Source organism: Galleria mellonella, unplaced genomic scaffold (assembly GCF_026898425.1).
Source record: "Galleria mellonella isolate WM207_F2 unplaced genomic scaffold, CSIRO_AGI_GalMel_v1 utg63, whole genome shotgun sequence".
NCBI classification, from domain to species: Eukaryota; Metazoa; Arthropoda; class Insecta; order Lepidoptera; family Pyralidae; genus Galleria; species Galleria mellonella.
Genome location: NW_026442130.1, coordinates 12,002,982 through 12,023,571, shown reverse-complemented (window position 1 = coordinate 12,023,571; position 20,590 = coordinate 12,002,982). Strand labels below are relative to the sequence as shown.

General features: G+C 33.8%; 1 protein-coding gene across 1 annotated transcript in view; it reads right to left on the bottom strand.

Annotated features, from left to right (window-relative positions):
• Positions 1-20,590, bottom strand: part of LOC113521615 (transmembrane protein 214) — a 30,188-nt gene that overhangs the window by 5,638 nt on the left and 3,960 nt on the right. Inside the window, exons 3-8 of the mRNA XM_026907199.3 lie at positions 15,962-16,244; positions 15,269-15,457; positions 14,350-14,567; positions 13,920-14,145; positions 12,976-13,118; positions 670-793 (exon numbers count right to left, since the gene is read on the bottom strand). Coding sequence (XP_026763000.2) covers positions 670-793; positions 12,976-13,118; positions 13,920-14,145; positions 14,350-14,567; positions 15,269-15,457; positions 15,962-16,244 — 1,183 coding nt within the window. The remainder of the gene's footprint in view (positions 1-669; positions 794-12,975; positions 13,119-13,919; positions 14,146-14,349; positions 14,568-15,268; positions 15,458-15,961; positions 16,245-20,590) is intronic.

Genomic DNA, 20,590 nt, shown 5'->3' with positions numbered 1-20,590 from the left:
AACACGACATTATTAAATAAATAAATACCCTTGGATATATTACAAAACACTATCTAATCTTAAATTAAGTATTTCTTGTGCAAGAATTTGTACTACATGTACTGACTTTTTATAGAAATACATAATGTTATACATAGAACACATGCAAACCAATACATACTGACATAGTTGTGGGTACAAATATATGTATTGTGCAGGAATCGAAGCCGCAAGAAGTGGTAGATAAGGTGTATTTATTTTAATATTAAATTTGAACGCATTTGACTACAATCTCATCTGATTTTAAGTGGCGATCAAGTTTTACACGCAAATTCAAATAATACCTTTTCACTCTAGGTTTGAAAGACTCTATGTTAAAGTAATCTGGAAACAGACGCCGGTAAACGAGTGGTGTGTTAAACTGCTGTTCATCATCATCAACAGCATGACAGCCTTTAACTATCTACTGCTAAGCATAAGCTTCCCTCTTGGAGGTTTGGTCAGTAGTAGCCACGCTTGGCAGGCGAATAGGCATGTGCAGTTCGGCTTTAAAGATATTTTAAGAGGTATGCTGCTGCCCATCCCTTGCCCTCCCTTAGTAGGCTCTTATGACACCCACGGGATAGGAAAGGGTGGCCTATTCTAAGCTGGGACCACACACGGCCATTGGTCATCAATAATAATACTCACTTGGGAAGTTGCCCTTGACTGTGTAAACATCATAAGCCACCAGCCCAGCGATGCTCAGGAGCAGGAAGAAGCTGGCCCATAGCCACGGGAACCTTCTAGTACTTGTCATTCTGTCTAGAATATCCTGTGGACAACACATCAAAATATACCTATTACTTGCTAATTGCTCTGAATTCTAATACCCACTTTCTTGTGCAAGAAGAAACAAAGTAGTGAATATGTCATGAATATGCTTTGTCTATAAATGATGGTTAACACTTTCCAATAGGTGGACTATCAGCTTGTTTGCTGTTCTATAATATATCCTCTATCCTATCCATCTATAATATATTTATTTATATTTATTATATAGTTGTATAAAACAAATTCAAAACCACATCATAATATTTTACATATGACTTTAAAATTTCCTATAAAAATTCTATATATAATTATAAAATTTAAACACAAATTTGCTTTTTTACCACTAAACAAATTAAAAAAAAAATACATCATTCAGTTATGGGGTCGATTATGAGGTGCCATTTCTCTAAACCTATTTTTTTTTAATTAAAATTCGAATTTGATATTGATTGTTTTAGAGAGAGATTGGTTTAAAAAAATGGTGCCTCAAAATCGGCCCCACCACTTTATACTTCCTATCTGATCTTCCTTCCTACTTTTTTTATTCATCTTTTTTTTTTCACTTTTAAATTACCAGTATCTTAGATACACAATTCTTTTTTTTTCTTATAATTATACATACCAGTTAAGTATTAATATATAATAAAATATTAATAAATTCACATTAAATTACTAAGAATTAACTTATTAAATCATACAGAGTATGCACAATACACAGTATCAAATAAAGGACCAAAGGTGAAGCCACCTATTATATCATTATCATCAATATTTATTAGCTGCCAGATAATTCAAACAACCTATCAGAAAACCTTATTATATATCTTTAGCTCAGGTCAATAATAAGACAGATAGGCAATTAAGTGCCAACAATGAGTATTGGAAACAAATCTTGTTATATATATATATATATATATATATATATATATATATATATATATATTCTATGTATTTTTCACTGACTTCAAAAAAATAAGTAAATTTTCGATTTGGTTGTATTTCTTTTTAAGTTTGTTATCTCACTCCACCATTTATAAAGATATTTGGAAACTTTTTTTTAATAGATCAAAAACAAAATGCTTTCAAATTGGTAAATCAGAGAAATTACATAAAAAATTAGGTAGTGGTTTGGTTTTCAAATCGAAATAACTAGTTTTACCATGATGTTGTGAAATTAAATCTAGCTTTTGTATATTTGTTACATTCACTGCTTGTAGGTCCGTCAATCTAGTGTAGTAAAATGGGTTTGATACAAAAGTTATCTATGTAAATAAAATTTTAAATAGGTAATTCACAGAAATTCTCATATTATAGACTAGGAGGAACTAAATTTATAATAAGCCTAACTCAAATTTATCATTTAATTCAAACAGGTCCTTATTAACATTTTTAACTATATCAATATAATAAAGAGGAAATATTCAATTGTTTGTTTGTAATGAATAAATTGGAAACTACTTGAACAATTTTAAGATTTCTTTCTCATATATATTAAAAGTAAGCACCATAGACTATGTATTATTTTAAAAAATATCTATTATTAATTATTAATATCTACCTAAGCAAAGCCAAGTATGATGTTAGTAATAAAATAATATAATTGTTTAAAAACAAAAACAGATTACAGATTTGAAAAAATTAAGACAATGAAATTTTTTATAGATGCTTTAGTTAACTAATAAAGTAATAGGAAGTATCACTGCACATGTATGTAGTACAAAATTTAAGTCATTAACCTTTATCAATTAATATAAATAATTACTTGTCATTAAATTTAAGTGATTTGTTTTTTATAGCTAAACAAAAAAACCTGTACAAGTAGTACAAGTGTCTTCACATGTAACTATCAATAACTATATACTTATTTTTAATGAGGATAGTATATATTTATGGTAAATTCCTTCCATTGGCTTCCAAAAATATTTTATCTAAAGAGTGAGCACAGACACATGTGTCTAATGAAAATGAACGAAGCATTTTAGAATAAGTACATTTACTTGAGTAAATATTTGCTTAATAGTTGATGTTATCAATCTAGGACACAACAAATATAACTATCTAAAATAGAGAGGCTAAACGCGGAAAATAGTCTTTTTCACATTCACATTCACTATCTAAAATGTAACCTTATAAAAATAACTCATTAATATTGTTATGATAAGAAAAATCTGATTTCTCCCTATAAGAGGAAAGAAATTAATAATATGTACAGGATGTATGATGTATGATATATGTAGATTGTATGATTTAACTGATTAAAAAAATTACATAGAAAATTTAAAAAGTTTCAAGAAATTAAGAGATAAAAAGGAATTATACTACATAAAAACTGATATACTGAAACAATTTGCAATGTATGTTTTTTGTATTACTCAGTATTGTACCCTAGAGATTATATTTTAATAAGTAGGTATTTTAGAACTTTCAAGTAGAGAATGACACATTTTGGAGGTTATCAAAGAATATCATGAATTTGAAAACAAATTCGTGATTGATAGGGTTCAATGAAACAATGAATACGAGCTAAATATAAATTAATATCTATAAATATGAAACTGAATTCATACCTGACTACAAACACAAGGTTTAAAAATAACACCACAAGCGACCACCTCCCGCGTTCGTGTTCTAACGGACCTTAGCACATATGCATTTACTGTTACTACAAATGAGTACACAAGGCCAAAGTTGTCTTTCAAGTCGTGATTCTCAATAAAAAATTACGCGCATCTTTGTATAGAACTACGTCTAATACACCGCCCTAGAGATTTTCAATACAGTAGTACAATTACGTTTTATGAAATATACTCTAATTAGATCGTGAAAATGACGTATATATATTACCTATTTTGGGATGTGATTGTAGGAAAACAATGTGGAAAAATTCCAAACTTGGAGGAATAAATAAAAATGTCGTCGTTCGTTCGAGTTCGGACTTCCTACTAATTCCTACTAATGCCAAACTGATGTGACAAGGTATATAGAATCTTAATCTTCTATGGCCGCTAAATGCGTCAATCAATGATTATTGTCTAACACAAGCAACTTCGCAATAACGCCGCGACGCATCTTTTGTTTGAAATCAATGTAAATAAACAGACAAAAATTAATATTAAACAGAATAAATATATGTTCTGAATGCATTAACTGTTCCCATATAACAGAAATTACTAAAAATGAAAATTTTTTTTATTGGTAACTTATCCCTAGTGATGTACGATCACAAAATAAAAAAAGTTTTTATTTTTCCTGTCTATGGTAATTTTTTTTTTGGCGGGAAAACTTGTAACGCGAGGGCGGAAATTTTAAATTTATTTTATTTGTTTAATATTTATTTGTTGCTTCTCCTAGTTTCTTTTACTTATTTCTCCAATTTAAGCCCTCGTGTGTTGTTAGAGGATATGTGCGAGTCAAGCGGAGGCAAGTTAAAAAGAAAAAAAAATACTTCCATATCTGATGAAGAGCCAGATGCTAAGATGAGTATTAAATTTACTCACTCAAAAAGAGGACTGTTTAAAGATCAAAATTACCTATATTCTGACACTACTAAAAATGAATATTTTATTCTGTTGTCTCCTATTGAGGGCAACAATGTAAACTTATTGCAAGTCAATTCTATTCTGAGGACTGTACCTGGTGTATTCTATATTCGTACTATGGGTCCTACTGCATTCAAAATATGTTTTTGATCAATGAAACAGGCTAATGAATTTTTATTAAATAAAGATTTATTAGAAAAACATAAACTTCAAGCTAGGATACCCAATAATCAGCTGGAATCTCAGGGAGTTATAAGAGCTCCTACTGAAATATCTGAGGAAGATCTCTTAAATAACCTAAAATCTACTGTAGACATCATCGGTGTTAAACGTTTCAAAAAAAAGAAAGAAGATGGAAGTTTTCATCCTCTTCCTACAGTTTTAGTAACTTTCCTCTCTACGCAGCGACCTGATCACGTAACGTATGACCATATTTGGCTGGATGTGCGTGAATTCATTAGACCTCTACTCCAATGCTTCACTTGTTACAAATTTGGTCACGGAAGCAGTTCCTGCAGAAGTAAGCAAGTTTGTTCCATATGTGCTGGTGCCCATGATTATAGATCCTGTATCAACAAAGAGAACCCTAAATGTGTTAATTGTAATGGACAACATGTAGCAGTATCTAATAGCTGTCCCACTAAATCGATGAAATTGTCTCAAATCAAAGATAAAATTCTAGGCAAAACATCTTATGCATCAGTGACTTCAAAATCGGTTAACTCTGTAATTAATTCAAATACCCCTGTGTCTATTAACAGCCCAATGCAAAATAAATCTCCTCAAAAAAGGGCATTAGTTACTGACATCATTAACTCAGACATTGTACTCAACACAATTACTAAGACTGTTTTTGAGCTAGTTAAGAAAGCTCAAACTAATTCTGATACAATTTCATCCAAATTAATTAAGGAAATACTCATATCTAATTTTTCAACATGACCATTACATCTTTAAAGGAAATTAATATTGTTCATTGGAACTCAAGAAGCTTTCTGTCTAAAATATTTCAATTTAAAAACTTTATTTACAACTTTACATCAAATTTTGATATCATTTTACTAAATGAAACTTGGCTTGATTCTAACAAAATCTGTAAATTGTCTGGTTACAATATTATTAGAAGAGACTCTGATCGTCCTCATGGTGGAGTAGCTGTAGCTATTCTCAACAAATATAATTACAAAATTATTGACACAAACTCTTCATATGACTTTCAAAATCTCTTAATATCTGTTAATCTTGGTTCACTCTCCATAGACATTTTATGTATCTACTGTCCCCCTCCTCCCAATGGAAACTTTGTTGTCAATAATTTATTAGATGCTTATATGAAAATTACATCTAAACACTTCTTAATTGTAGGCGACTTTAATGCTCTTCATACTTCTTGGGGTTGTAGAAAAAATGATAGAAGGGGTAATCAAATCTATTCTTTTATAGAGAACCTTAATTTAGTATGCATGAATAATCACTGTCCAACTACAATCGCCCCTTTTGGACAAGAAGGTAATGTTCTAGATTTAGTTTTAGCTTCATCATCACTTAGTTCCAGTTGCATTTGTTCAGTTCATAACGATCCCCTCAGTAGCGATCACTATCCTTTACTGCTTAACGTACATTACAACGACAGTAGTCGCAATGAAGATGAGCACAACCCTTGCACCAATGTGACTTCCCAACCACTTATTTCCTCTATTAATCTCAAAAAGATAGATTGGTGTGGATTTAGAAACGATTGTGATAGATGTTTTTCTTCTTTTTTAATGTGCGATGACCCCATATTAAACTATGACAATTTTATTCAAATAGTAAACAGTTCACTGTTGTCAAATTCATGTAATAAAGTCGTCAATGTCATCGAACTCCCAGTGCAGCCATAACAAAAAAATAAAGGTTGCGGTATGGTGGAATGATCTTTGCGATGAGGTAGTCAAAAAGTCTAAATTAGCCTTTGAGTCTTACAAAAAGTATCCTTCTTTAGAAAATTATTTGCTTTATAAAAAATTCGATGCTAATAAGAAGAAAGTTATTTTGGAACAAAAACGACAAAGTTGGTATAATCTTTGTTCTTCTTTCAATCGAATGACTTCATGTAAAGTTTTATGGGATCATATTAGAAAATTTAAACATTCTTTTTTGAATTCGGCTCCAAACAAACCTAACTTTTTCAATAACCCTAATAACGCATCTAACTTTTTAAACAAAGTAGCTTCATCGAATGATCATATTGATGTAATTAAATTACATAACTTTTTTGTAAGTAGCGGCCATAAATCTGCTGAATGGCTTTTAGAGCCGTTTTGTTTTGAAGAATTTGAAACAGCATTATATAGTAAGAAAGACACCTCTCCGGGACCAGATTCTGTTTCTTACACAGTTTTAAAATACCTTCCTGTCAATGCCAAATGCATTTTATTAAACATTTTTAACTTACTGTGGTCCAAAAATTGCATTCCTCAATCTTGGAAAGAACAAAACATAGTTGCCATTTTAAAACCATACAAAGATCCTAACGACATTGATTCTTACATACCTATAGCTCTTACGTCATGTCTTTCAAAACTTTTTGAAACTATTTTGAAAAATAGATTGGAATGGTTCGTAGAGAGTAACAATTTAATTCCTTATAATCAATTTGGATTTCGAAAGGGTAAAAGTACAATGGATAATTTAGGTTGTTTGATTGGCGATATTCGTAATAACTTCACTAAAACAGATCTACTCTAGCTGTATTTTTAGATATTAAAGGCGCCTTTGATAATCTTGATCACGTGTATGTTGTTGAAAGTTTACACTCGTTAGGAATTCCTGGACATGTTTTAAAATGGATATTTAATTTTTTACATCATCGTTCTATTTATTTAAAGACAAATTCCAATATCTTTGGTCCCAAATGTTCATACAAAGGTACCCCTCAGGGATCCGTTACATCTCCACTTATTTTTATTCTAAGTTTAATACAATTCATGAAACTTATTCCTAAACCAGTTAAATATTTATTTTTTGCAGATGATTTGTTACTATATATTGATTGTGATAATATAAAAGTCGGCGAAACAACATTAAATAGCTGTCTACAGACTATTTTCAATATTTTGAATAATTGTTTAAAACTCGAAGTGAATGTTTCTAAAAGCTGTGTTAAAGATAAAGATAAAGATAAAGATAAATTTATTTGCAAACATGTGTACATAGTTAGTGCAAAGACATACTTGTTGTTCATTGTAGGATTTGTATAGTCCTAACATGTTTTGCTAACATTAGCGTGCAAAATATTATTTCAAGGACAGTGGCAATTTCAAGTGCCTTACAAAGCAAATCCATGCCCCCTATCTATCCATGCCTTACAAAACATATTAATATTTTGTGAAGATTATATATAAACTAAATAAAAAGTCAAATGGAATTACAATGTCAATAGCAAATGTCGAAAGAGAAACATATTAAAGGTTGTCATTTAAAAATTCGTCAATATTATAATAACATTTGTCAATCAGTAGCATTTTCAGTTTTTTCCGGAATAAGTTTGTGTTTAAATTTTTATATACATCTGGAATTTTATTATAAATTTTTGGGGCCATACATATAATGCTTTTTTGCAATAAAGTGGTTTTGGCTGGATGTATACATAATAGATTTTTATTACGTCTATTTCGATAATTTTTATCAGATAGACGTGGAAATAAGATTGGATTTAACTTCACAAATAAGGCCATTTCAAATATATATAAGGACGGAAGAGTGAGGATATTATGTTTAGTAAATAATGGCTTACAGCTATCTGTGACATTCAATCCAAACATGGATCTTATACATCTTTTTTGCATCTTAAAAGCCATATCTTTATTTGTTGAATTACCCCAGAAAATAATGCCATATCTTAATATCGATTCTACTAAACCATGATAAGCTGTAAGTAGCACGTTATTGTTTACGGTCCTAGACAGCTTGTAGAGTAGATATGCCAGGCTAGATATTTTTTTGTTTATTTCGTCTATATGAGTTTTCCAGTTTAGTTTTTTGTCAATATTTAGACCGAGAAATTTAGCCGTGTCAACTTCATTTATAATATTATTTTCATATATTATTTTAATATTAGATTTAGATTGTGTTCTTTGATTAAAGTGCATAATATTAGTCTTTTTTAAATTAATTACCAAATTATTATTTTTTAACCAAGCAATTATTGATGTCAGAGATTTATTTATAATATATTCATATAAATTAATATCATTACAATTTACAGTAACTGTACTATCGTCAGCGAATAACGTCATAGGTTGGTCAACAAAGTTAGGCAAGTCATTAATATATATTAGGAAAAGAAGGGGACCCAGCACACTACCTTGGGGTACACCAAATGTTACAGTGCGCTGTTTTGATATAAACTTTTGTTGCTTTTTTGTTTTCCAATTTAATCTTGTCACTTCTGTAATTTGTTGTCGACCTGATAAATATGATTTTATCAAATTAAGGATATTACCCCTTATCCCATATGCCTCGAGTTTACGTATTAGGATGCTGTGGTCTACATGATCAAATGCTTGTGTCATATCGCAATATATAGAACAAACAGGTGAGGTTTTATCAATTTCGGACATAACTTTTTCCAAAAAATCATAAATCGCCATATTTATAGTTTTATTTTTTCGAAAACCCTTTTGTTCATTACAGATAATGTTATTTTTCTCTAAGTAGGCATTAATTTCAGTATATAGGTATTTTTCAAATATTTTTGAAAATATAGATATCAGTGCTATGGGTCTATAAGATTCCATTACCTCTTTATCATCCCTTTTGTAAAGAGGTTTAACTATGGTCTTTTTTAGTTGCTGGGGGAAAATGCCTGTCTGTATACTTAAATTTATAATATAGCTTAAATGAGCGCATATATGTTCATTTACCTCTTTAATAATTTTAGTTAAAAAACCATCATATCCAACACTGTTTGTATTTTTTAAGTTTCTTATGATTTTTTTTATATCTTGGGGTGTACTTGGGGCCATAAACATAGAATGTGTTCTATGATGGAGCTTTGCAGTTATATTTTTTCCACAGTTAGTCGTACGTACGTGTTGTTCCCTTCAATAAAAAGACTTGGTTTCATCCTAAAATTATTTACAATAACTCTTTAATTCCTGTTCAGGAAACGGTTAAATATCTGGGAATTATTCTAGATTTTAAATTAACTTGGAAATCTCATATAGAATACATTATTAAAAAAGCTGAAATGGGTTTAAACATTATGAAATCTTTAACTGGTCTCAAATGGGGCTCGGATCCTAAAAGTCTTAAAGTTCTTTATATAACTTCTGTACGTAGCCTTTTCGATTACGGTTGTATATTCTATACTGAAGCAGCTGATCATTTATTGAGAAAATTAGATATTTTGCAAAATAAAGCTTTACATATAATTCTAGGAGCTATGGTATCATCTCCTATTAACTCTCTTGAAGTGGAAGCAGGTATAGCTCCTTTACATGTTAGAAGATCTTTTCTAATTGACAAAAAGTGTTTAAAATTGGTCAGTGTTGATAATACAATAGTATCTAGATATTTGGAAAACTTCAATATCCCCAATTACAATTTAACTGATATACCAGCTTCTCCCACCTTGAGTGACTCTATAACTTACTTAAATTTTGAATATCAAGATGCTGTCTTTTGGTCTACATCTTTGCCATGTTTCTCATTTAATTATTTTATTATCATATTGAATATTTCTGTAACTCTAACAAAATTCAAGCATAAAACAGAGTTTCTTGAGTTTCTTAGTACTAAATCTAATTTTGTTAAAATATATACTGACGGTTCTAAAACCAAAAACAGGACTAGTTTGGCTTTTTATGATTCTCTTTTGAAATATGGAAAAGTAATGAAATGTAATAATTACTTTTCGATCTTTTCTGCTGAAGCTTTAGCTATTATTCATGCATTAGAATACATCATTGATAATTCTTTTACTACACATAAGAAAATATTAATATTATCAGATTCTTTGAGTGTGTTACAGGCCTTGAAATGCAAAATTATCTCTGCTAACACTAGTTACTTGATTTATAAAATAAAATATTACGCACATTTACTTATTAATCAGGGCATTTCAATAGAATTTTGCTGGGTTCCTGGACATTCCGGGATCCTAGGTAATGAAATTGTAGACACTTTGGCCAAATCTTCTGATTTATTAAGTTTTTCAGAATACAAAGTTCCTTACATGGATTTAATTCCTTTTCTAAAATTAAATATGCTAAGTCGTTGGACGTCCTCATTATCTCTTACAAGAGAAAGTAAAGGCAAATGGTTGGCTGTTATTTCGCCTGAGCCTTCAACGAGGGTTTGGTTTGAAAAATCTAATGTTTTTCTTGGTAGACAATATTATACTACATTAAGTAGATTGCGGATAGGTCATTGTAAATTTCCTGCACATTTGCAACGTATTAATTTATTGGATAATTCTATCTGTAAATACTGCCAAAATATTTTTTCTGATTTGGATCATATTTTTTTTGTTTGTCCTAAATTCTCACTTCAACGTTTACTTTTTATTTGTCAATGTCAAGATTTATTAAAATGTCAAAATATTCCTACTTCAGTGCAGGATCTACTAAAACATACTATTTTGTACCAAGAAATTTTTAATTATATTACTTCAACAATTGGTGAAATTTAAATATGTAATTGTAACTTATACTTTTTTACTTAACTTACTTTCTTAGTATATTATAATTAATTTATAACTATAATAATTTTTGTAATTTATCTTGTAATTTTATATTGTTACCTTGTAATTGTTACTTTTTGGCTGATGGCTTTCGCCAAAGTCACAATAAATGAAAAAAAAAAAAAAATGTCTATGGTAACATTTCTTTTTTTTTTATATATTTCGTATACATATAGGTTTTTGCAAAACATAATAACTATTTTACATACGTTGTGTCGTGGTTCCCCTTTAAATTAAAATTTTAAAAAATCCTTATCTTCCGCTTATATTTCCGTGTTGATAGTCAGTAAAGACAAAGATTTTATAATATAAATAACGAAATTGTTGTATTATTGGTTTTGTTAATTTAAGTGTTTTCTTTTAAGATCTTATAGATCGACCAATGCGAAGCGATGTCGAATGCAATTTTATATAGAAAAATAAATTGTTATAATGAATTATATTTATGAATGAAAAGTTGTTGAAAAATGGAGGTTAATCTTAAAAATTACTAGCAATTAAAGTCGCTATCGTACCCTAATACGTATCTAACGGTAAGCGATAGTCAAAAATGTCATGATATCTGTAATCAATCTTCAGCTTTTGAAATGTTTTATATTGCAAAGTGAATAACGAGCGAACGTTGGTGCTGCCTCTATAAAGCGATTTAGTAACTAATATTACTATTATGAATTAGTTCCATTTATTGCCACATAATCATTGTGACGCTGTTAGCGGATAAATTATTATTCTCGGGGCGGCGGTTGGATAGGGACATTCAAATTTTTCAGCGGCGTGTGGCGTATACCTTTCACGCCTAGATATTGAGTTACCCTTCATTTAGGATCATGTTAGTGTCATGGAAAACTCCGAAAGGGGAGCTCCACAGCACTTTCGTTTAGAATAGCGAGGAATACGATTAGTGTGTATGTAAAAACGGGACTATGTTTTTGTCGTTTCTGACAATTGATTCAACTTCAACTAGAAGTCTTCTTCAGGTGAGTTTAGCCCTAAATATGAATAGGTTTTTAGTCAGTAGGAATCTCTCGGTCATCACACATCATCTAAGGTATGTGATTCTGCATCATCTTTGCATTTCCCATTTATTTGGAGTTGACACAATACTGTCTACTATCATACCTGATTCACTCATATCATACCTCTTTTATACACATTATCTTTCACACAGTCTATCTGTGATCACATATCCATCACAGATGGACTGTATGACATAGGGGATGAAGAAAACCCCTATCAACTACCATACATGGATTGACTCCTCTTTTATGCACATCGTCTTTCACACAGTCCATTTGTGATAAGCATGTAATCACAGAGACATTCATACAAAATTGAATAAAAGAAAGGTGTTAAACCTTTCTTTTATTCAATTTTGTATAACATATTATTTATTGCCATCACACACAAGCCCAAGAGGTTTAAGTGGTACTAAAAACCATAGTTTTTTTTAATGTATTTGCATGCTAATTAAACAAATAATAAAAATTATTTCAGCCCTTAACTGTCCACTGCTGGACAAAAGCCTTTCCCATAATGGGAGTTTTGCCAGTAGTTGCCACGCTTGGCAGGCAGATTGGCAATTGCAGTTAGGCTTTTTAAGATGTTTTAAGAGAGATGCTGCTGCCCATCCCTCAACCTCCCTTAGTCGCCTCTTACGATACCCATGGGAAAGGTAAGGGTAGCCCATTCTATGCCAGAGCACACACTGCACATATTATGTCATGCAAAAGCTGTTAAATAGTATGTCATGCAATATCGAAGTAAAAAAAAAGGTTAGGTTTGCATGCTATGTAACACCATAAAATTGTATGAGTAATTTTTTATATTTTTAAATTTACAGAATGGTGCCATATGATGACCAATATTTGCTTTGACAGGTAATCATCACCGTGGCATTACTCTGTATATTAAACTCACCTGGCATAACTTGTTAGCCTTCACAACAGTTTCATCTTTCTTCTTCCCTTTGAGGGCGTCAGCTCCCACCTCCTTGTATTCGGCTGCTGTCTTTTTCAATGATTTCAATTTTAGTCTTGGACTAACTTCCGCCCAGTTGCTGTCTGATTAAAACAGTCCTTATTAATGAGAAGGAAATGAACGATATTCGTATTAAAACCAGTGAAACAGAATCCTTTTCTCAAATATAACAAATAATGACAAAAAACAATGCGTCTTGCACTATGATGCATAGGGGTAGTTAAACATTTTTTGTCATTTTAGAATTTTTAATTCATGTCTGTTCTAATACATTCTATGGAATGGGTACATTCGTTGTTTTACATTATAGCAAAGGACTTCGATTACACTCTTTATACACCTATGTTTAAGCGGATTTTTTTTTTATAAATAGATAATTATGATCTTTATAATTTCGATAATAGGACCGATTCTTATGCGCCATTCTCTAAACCTACTTCTAAAATAAAAATTTCAATTTGAAATTTCAAAACATCACAGGAAAATCATTATGCCTCGTACCAATATGAACTAACTTTCTAATAGATTTAAGTTTAAGTTATTATTTTAGTTTATGATGGTCCATAGAAGAAGAATGTCAAATTAAAATATTAGGTTAAGAAAAGTTTTAGAGAAAGGACACCTAGTTTAAATCCCAGACTTTTTTATACCACAATGGTGGCAAACAAGCATACAACACGTTAGATTTTTTTTATACAACTTAGAATGGCAAACAAGCTGATAGTCACTATAGCCTATGGACGCCTGCAACACTAGGGGTGTCACGTGCGCGTCGCCGACTTTGAAGAAACCTTAATATATCCCTTTTTTGAAGAATCCCATACTGTAGTCTCTAGGTAAAACCTCGGCTTAACACAGCTATTAAAGAAAAACTCGCTACTTACTAATATAATCCAGCAGAGTAGCCGATTGCTTCGTACACTTTTGGAAGAGCTGTCTCCAAGTGACATTGCAGGAGTCGTCCCTCTGTAGACAGTCTATTAGGCTCTCAACTAATACCCTGTTGTAGGGGTCCAGGGTACTACCACTGAGGAACTGATTGGGCAGTTTCTTCATAATCTGGTTGAAGGTCACTTGTAGCTTATTGCCGCTTCTATTGAAATATATATCCTGTGGAAACAACATTATTGAGTACCGCGAACTAGTGGTATACTAACTCCGACTTATTATAGACTGTAAAAGTCGTGGGTTTTGTTTCTGTTCGAAACAGAAAACTGGTAATATATATTTCTGACTAACTCTCCGATAATAGAAAACATCGATAACTAATAAAATCGATTTATACATAAATATGAGCTCAAAATGAACCCTTACCTTATATTTAATTAATTGCTTGATAAGGTCACTTGACAGATCCTTGGACAGACTATTCCTCTTGTTATTGACCAGATCGAACATGGCCAATAGCTGTTCCTGGCTTAATTTTGTGCTGTCCACGCTTGCGTGTTTGTCGAGAAGTTTCGATAAATATAACACAACAAATTTGGAGTAATTCTTCAGTTCAATTATTGGGAGGAAGAGTTCCTGCCAGGCTGTAAGAAAAAAAAAAAAAGAATTTTTATATTTTTTTAAGCATTAAAAATGGAATGATAACCCTATCTGTGCCCTCTATATAGGGTGCTTATTCAAGTAAATAAATTATATGAAATTTATTATGATTTGTGTAAAGGGAATTTCTTTATTTTTTTAGAACTATTAAAATTCTTTCACTATCAGCCAGCGCAATGGCCAATTTTATAAAAAAAAAAAATATTATTTAATTTACAATTTTTTTTTAATCTATGCACCGCTATTTACTCTATCTCTATTTAGCGTAATGGTTAACTGGTAAAAAATGCCATCAGGCAATAAGTTGCCTTGCTTATATATATATATATATATATATATATATATATATATATATATATATATATATATATATATATATATATATATATATAATTTTAATGTATGCATAAGTATAAATAAATAAATAATTAAAAAGTATGAAAGTTAAATTTTGACAAAAAAAAACTGTAACATTGTATGTGGCCCGTAACAAATCAAAACAATGAATTAATCAATTTCTGATTTATACTATTGTTGGACATTAGCAGACTGTCTATCATCAGGTCATTTATTAATTTGTTTACATTTTCATTAAATTCTATTGAAACAGACAAATAATAATAATAAAACTTTATTTTCATAAAATATAGTACTATAGTTATTAGTACAGAAAATACTATCTTACCTTTTAAACCTACTGCAAAATTATTTAGTCCTCCTTGACCAAACGCCCACAGTAACGAAAGTCCTATGGGTGGTCTATTCTGGTAAGAGTTACGAAGGCTGGCACTTTTCTGAATTGATGCGACACAGAACTCTGGATAGTCATTGGCCAGTATTTGCAGAAGAATCCTGTGCCCATTGACTGACTGTCCTATGAATGAGATATTATGGATGATAATATGAATTAATCAGATAATAGCTTTTTTAAATCATAAAGATTCTATGATTAATTATAAAAAAACATACATGAGTGTTTGGTTTTGTATGTAGGAGAGGAAAATAATACAAAATATGTATTTTGCCATTTTATAAAGTAATTTTATTTTAGAATGTTTTACTTTAATGTATAATGAGGTAAAAGAGGCATATAAATGTACTATTTAAACTAATTTTCATTATATATACATGAGGGAGACAAAAGTAGTTTGTTTGGGAATATATATTGTATTTCATACATTTTTTCTGTACTTGGTGCAAACTGTATATTAGAAAGTATTATGGATACTTACAATATACTTACTAATTCTTCTTTAAGTACACGGTAAAACTATATGTCATGTCTGTGTTATGTATAAGCATGTTATAACTATGTAATAAATAAATAAAATTCATCCACTGAATATTGTTTAATGAAAAAAAAATACAATAAACATACCTCTGCTCATATCATTAGCCAAAGCTGTGAGGGTGACATCAAAAAATAATTGAGCATTGATCTTTCCAGCGTCCTGCAGTACACCTTCGAGACTGCTCTTAATCTCCGAAGGTAACGCCGACAGTGGGTATGTGGGGGGATAATTTGAAAAAGTGGGGTCTTCAACATCAATCTGTGTCTTTGAATTTAAAAAATTGGCGACTTCTTTCAACCAAACCAGCGGTGCGTTGGAAAATCGGACCTTATTTGTTGCAATTATGTTAGCCAGCTCTATGGGGTCGATCTGCAATAATAGAAAAACATAAACAATTTACCCACAAATATCTTCAATATTTTTCATTGCATAATTACATTTCTGTGGGGGGAGAAAAGGGATTGTTAATAATGGAGACTAAGAATCTCATTGTTAACAATATATCCAACCAGATCGACCTCCTCCCGGTTCCCCCTGGAAACTATCATAATTAATTACTGATGAATTCATCATGATGGGCTAATTGGCCTGTTTTCATCCTCATCTATCACCCTTTACTGGTGCCCTGCCAGCCTATCCCATTAGCACAGGTGGGGTATGCACTCCATTTTCATCCAATAAAAAAAAATTACATTACTGTTTCCCAAAGATATACTACTTATAAATTATTTAATGCTATATAGCATTATATCCGCCTTATGTACCAAACCTTTTTTTGTAATGTTATCAATAAAGAATTAAAAAAAATTAAAACATAAATATGTTCAACACTAAAATCTGATAGAATACTGTCAGAGTCATTTTACTGAACATATTTAAATTCAACATGGGAGGAAGTGTATATTTTCATGAAATGTAATTATTATTACATGCTAATGAACTAAATAATGAAATGAACACAGCTAATGAACATAGGTACAACACTTGTTGAATTAGTTATTCACTTTCACATCTCTGAATTTTTTATTGTTAATTATAAAGCTTTTTGCTACATCTTGATATAATATCAAATTTATTAGAATAATAATATATGCAAAACAAATATATGAAATAAATAAACACAAATCTTTTCTACTGCTTTATGATTGTGATATTAGTAAACAAACCAATATCATAAATACCAATAATGATAAACAAATGGATGTTAAACATAAATGACTCTCAGATAATGAATTCTCAGAGATATAAAAATCTTGTTATAACCCACATGTAAAATCATGTAAATGCATAAAAATATTTGTTATTAATATACTAAAAATAGCTGTGTGTGCAAATTCCTTTGCAAATAAGTTCACAGCTATAATAAATCTTCTATCACAATTACAAAGTCAATTTTAAGTTTGTTAATTATTATTATTATTTTTAAATTTTACCAAAATTCTCATCTCCCCTCTTAAGGAGAGGAGATGGCAACTAACCCCCGGCAGAAGCACAGTCGGCCGGGGTTCAGGGCCCCAGGGAGAGAAACCGGCGTACAATGCGGGCAGAATCTAAGAGCACCGCTTTCTGCATCTTTCCCGGGAGTGAGCCGCCTCGGAATCCCAACCGTCTGAGATGTTGTTCCAGACTGGTTGGGATAAGACCGTTCACCGACATAACGATTGGGATGATTTCGGTAGATGTCACCCCCACATTTCGGTCACCTCGTGAGCCAGGTCGAGATATTTTCTCTTCTTCTCGGTTTCGGCTTTCACGAGGTTCTCGTCATGCGGTATGGTGACATCCACCAAAAACACCCTCGAAAGTGCCCGGTCCATCACCACGATATCAGGTTTGTTCGCAAGAACAGTCCTGTCCGTGATGATGGATCGGTCCCAGTAGAGCCTGACGCTGTCGCTTTCGAGGACCGGCTGTGGCTCGTACTTATAGTACGGCAACCTCTCATTCGCGAGGCCGTACTTCAGAGCTAGCTCTTGATGGAGTATTTTGGCTACCTGTTTGTGCCTGTGCAAGTACTCTGTGTTGGCAAGAGCTGAACAACCCGAAAGCACATGTCTGAGTGACTCTCCGGGATGGCGACATGCTCGACAGATGTCCTCAGTGCCATCCTTCAGAATGTGCTTTCGGTAATTGTTCGTCTTAACCACCTAATCCTGTATTGCACAGACAAAACCCTCGGTCTCTCCGAAGAGATCACCGAACTGTAGCCAGTGCACGGAGGTCTTCGTGTTTACGTACGGCCCGTGAAGGGCTTTGAAGAACCTTCCGTGCAACTCCTTCTCTTTCCATACGGCCTCCCGCTGAGAGGTACCCAAGACTTCGGGTTTTCGCCAGTCCTCTTTAGCCAGAGAAAGAGGGGTGAATCCTTTGTCACATTCTATGACCTCTCTATGCAAACCCTCGTCTCTTTTCTCCAGAAAATATGTCCTGAGGCTGTCAATCTCGCGGTTGTGCATGGTCTTAACGCTTAACAAGCCTCGACCACCAGCTTTCCGCGGGATATACAGCCTCATGACTGACGATTTCGGGTGATGCATTCTATGGAGGGTCATAGTTGTGCGGACTTTCCGATCCAGGGCTTCGAGTTCGGTTTGAGACCATCTGAGCACGCCAAAAGTGTAAAGGAGTACGGGTATGACCCAGCCGTTATAAGCTCGGATTTTATTGGCGCCCGACAAAGAACTTTATTATTATTATTTTTAAATTTTACCAAAATTCTCATCTCCCCTCTTAAGGAGAGGAGATGGCAACTAACCCCCGGCAGAAGCACAGTCGGCCGGGGTTCAGGGCCCCAGGGAGAGAAACCGGCGTACAATGCGGGCAGAATCTAAGAGCACCGCTTTCTGCATCTTTCCCGGGAGTGAGCCGCCTCGGAATCCCAACCGTCTGAGATGTTGTTCCAGACTGGTTGGGATAAGACCGTTCACCGACATAACGATTGGGATGATTTCGGTAGATGTCACCCCCCACATTTCGGTCACCTCGTGAGCCAGGTCGAGATATTTTCTCTTCTTCTCGGTTTCGGCTTTCACGAGGTTCTCGTCATGCGGTATGGTGACATCCACCAAAAACACCCTCGAAAGTGCCCGGTCCATCACCACGATATCAGGTTTGTTCGCAAGAACAGTCCTGTCCGTGATGATGGATCGGTCCCAGTAGAGCCTGACGCTGTCGCTTTCGAGGACCGGCTGTGGCTCGTACTTATAGTACGGCAACCTCTCATTCGCGAGGCCGTACTTCAGAGCTAGCTCTTGATGGAGTATTTTGGCTACCTGGTTGTGCCTGTGCAAGTACTCTGTGTTGGCAAGAGCTGAACAACCCGAAAGCACATGTCTGAGTGACTCTCCGGGATGGCGACATGCTCGACAGATGTCCTCAGTGCCATCCTTCAGAATGTGCTTTCGGTAATTGTTCGTCTTAACCACCTGATCCTGCATTGCACAGACAAAACCCTCGGTCTCTCCGAAGAGATCACCGAACTGTAGCCAGTGCACGGAGGTCTTCGTGTTTACGTACGGCCCGTGAAGGGCTTTGAAGAACCTTCCGTGCAACTCCTTCTCTTTCCATACGGCCTCCCGCTGAGAGGTACCCAAGACTTCGGGTTTTCGCCAGTCCTCTTTAGCCAGAGAAAGAGGGGTGAATCCTTTGTCACATTCTATGACCTCTCTATGCAAACCCTCGTCTCTTTTCTCCAGAAAATATGTCCTGAGGCTGTCAATCTCGCGGTTGTGCATGGTCTTAACGCTTAACAAGCCTCGACCACCAGCTTTCCGCGGGATATACAGCCTCATGACTGACGATTTCGGGTGATGCATTCTATGGAGGGTCATAGTTGTGCGGACTTTCCGATCCAGGGCTTCGAGTTCGGTTTGAGACCATCTGAGCACGCCAAAAGTGTAAAGGAGTACGGGTATGACCCAGCCGTTATAAGCTCGGATTTTATTGGCGCCCGACAAAGAACTTTTCAGTACTCTTGTAAGGCGCGCAAAAAATTCCTCGCGGACTGACTGTTTCATATCCGTCTCCTTCACACCGATGTTTTGTGACATGCCCAGATACCGGTATGTTTCAGCCTCGGAGAGGGTTTTAATATTAGAGGGATCTGTGGCGATCCCTTCAGTTTGAGTGACCCGTCCCCTCTGCACATGGAGGACCGCGCACTTGTCTATTCCGAGCGCCATCCTAATAGAGCTGCTATAATCGTTTACGATATTTAGCAGCTCCGTCAGGCGTTCGATGCTCGGAGCTAGCAGTTTCAAGTCATCCATGTACAGAAGGTGAGACACTCGTGTACCTCCTCTCCGATACTGAAATCCAGTCCCCGAATTCTCCAGTAAAGTACTGAGTGGATTCAGGGACAGGCAAAACCAAAGTGGACTCAAACAATCGCCCTGGAATATTCCCCTCTTTATCTCTATCCGGTCAGCGGTATCCGTCAATCGCTCGCCCTGGATAGTCAGGATCGTCGTCCACTGCCCCATGCATGCCTCCAAGAACACTCGAACTGTACCGTCGATCTTGTACAGCTCGAGTATCCTCCGGAGCCATGAATGGGGCACGGAATCGAACGCCTTTTTATAATCTATCCAGGCGGCGGAGAAATTCCGACGGTTCCGCTTGACCACGTGGCCAGCGACAGCATCAATGAGGAGCAGCTCCTTCGATCCGCGGCTACCGCCCCTGCATCCGTTCTGAGCGCCAGATAGGATCTTATT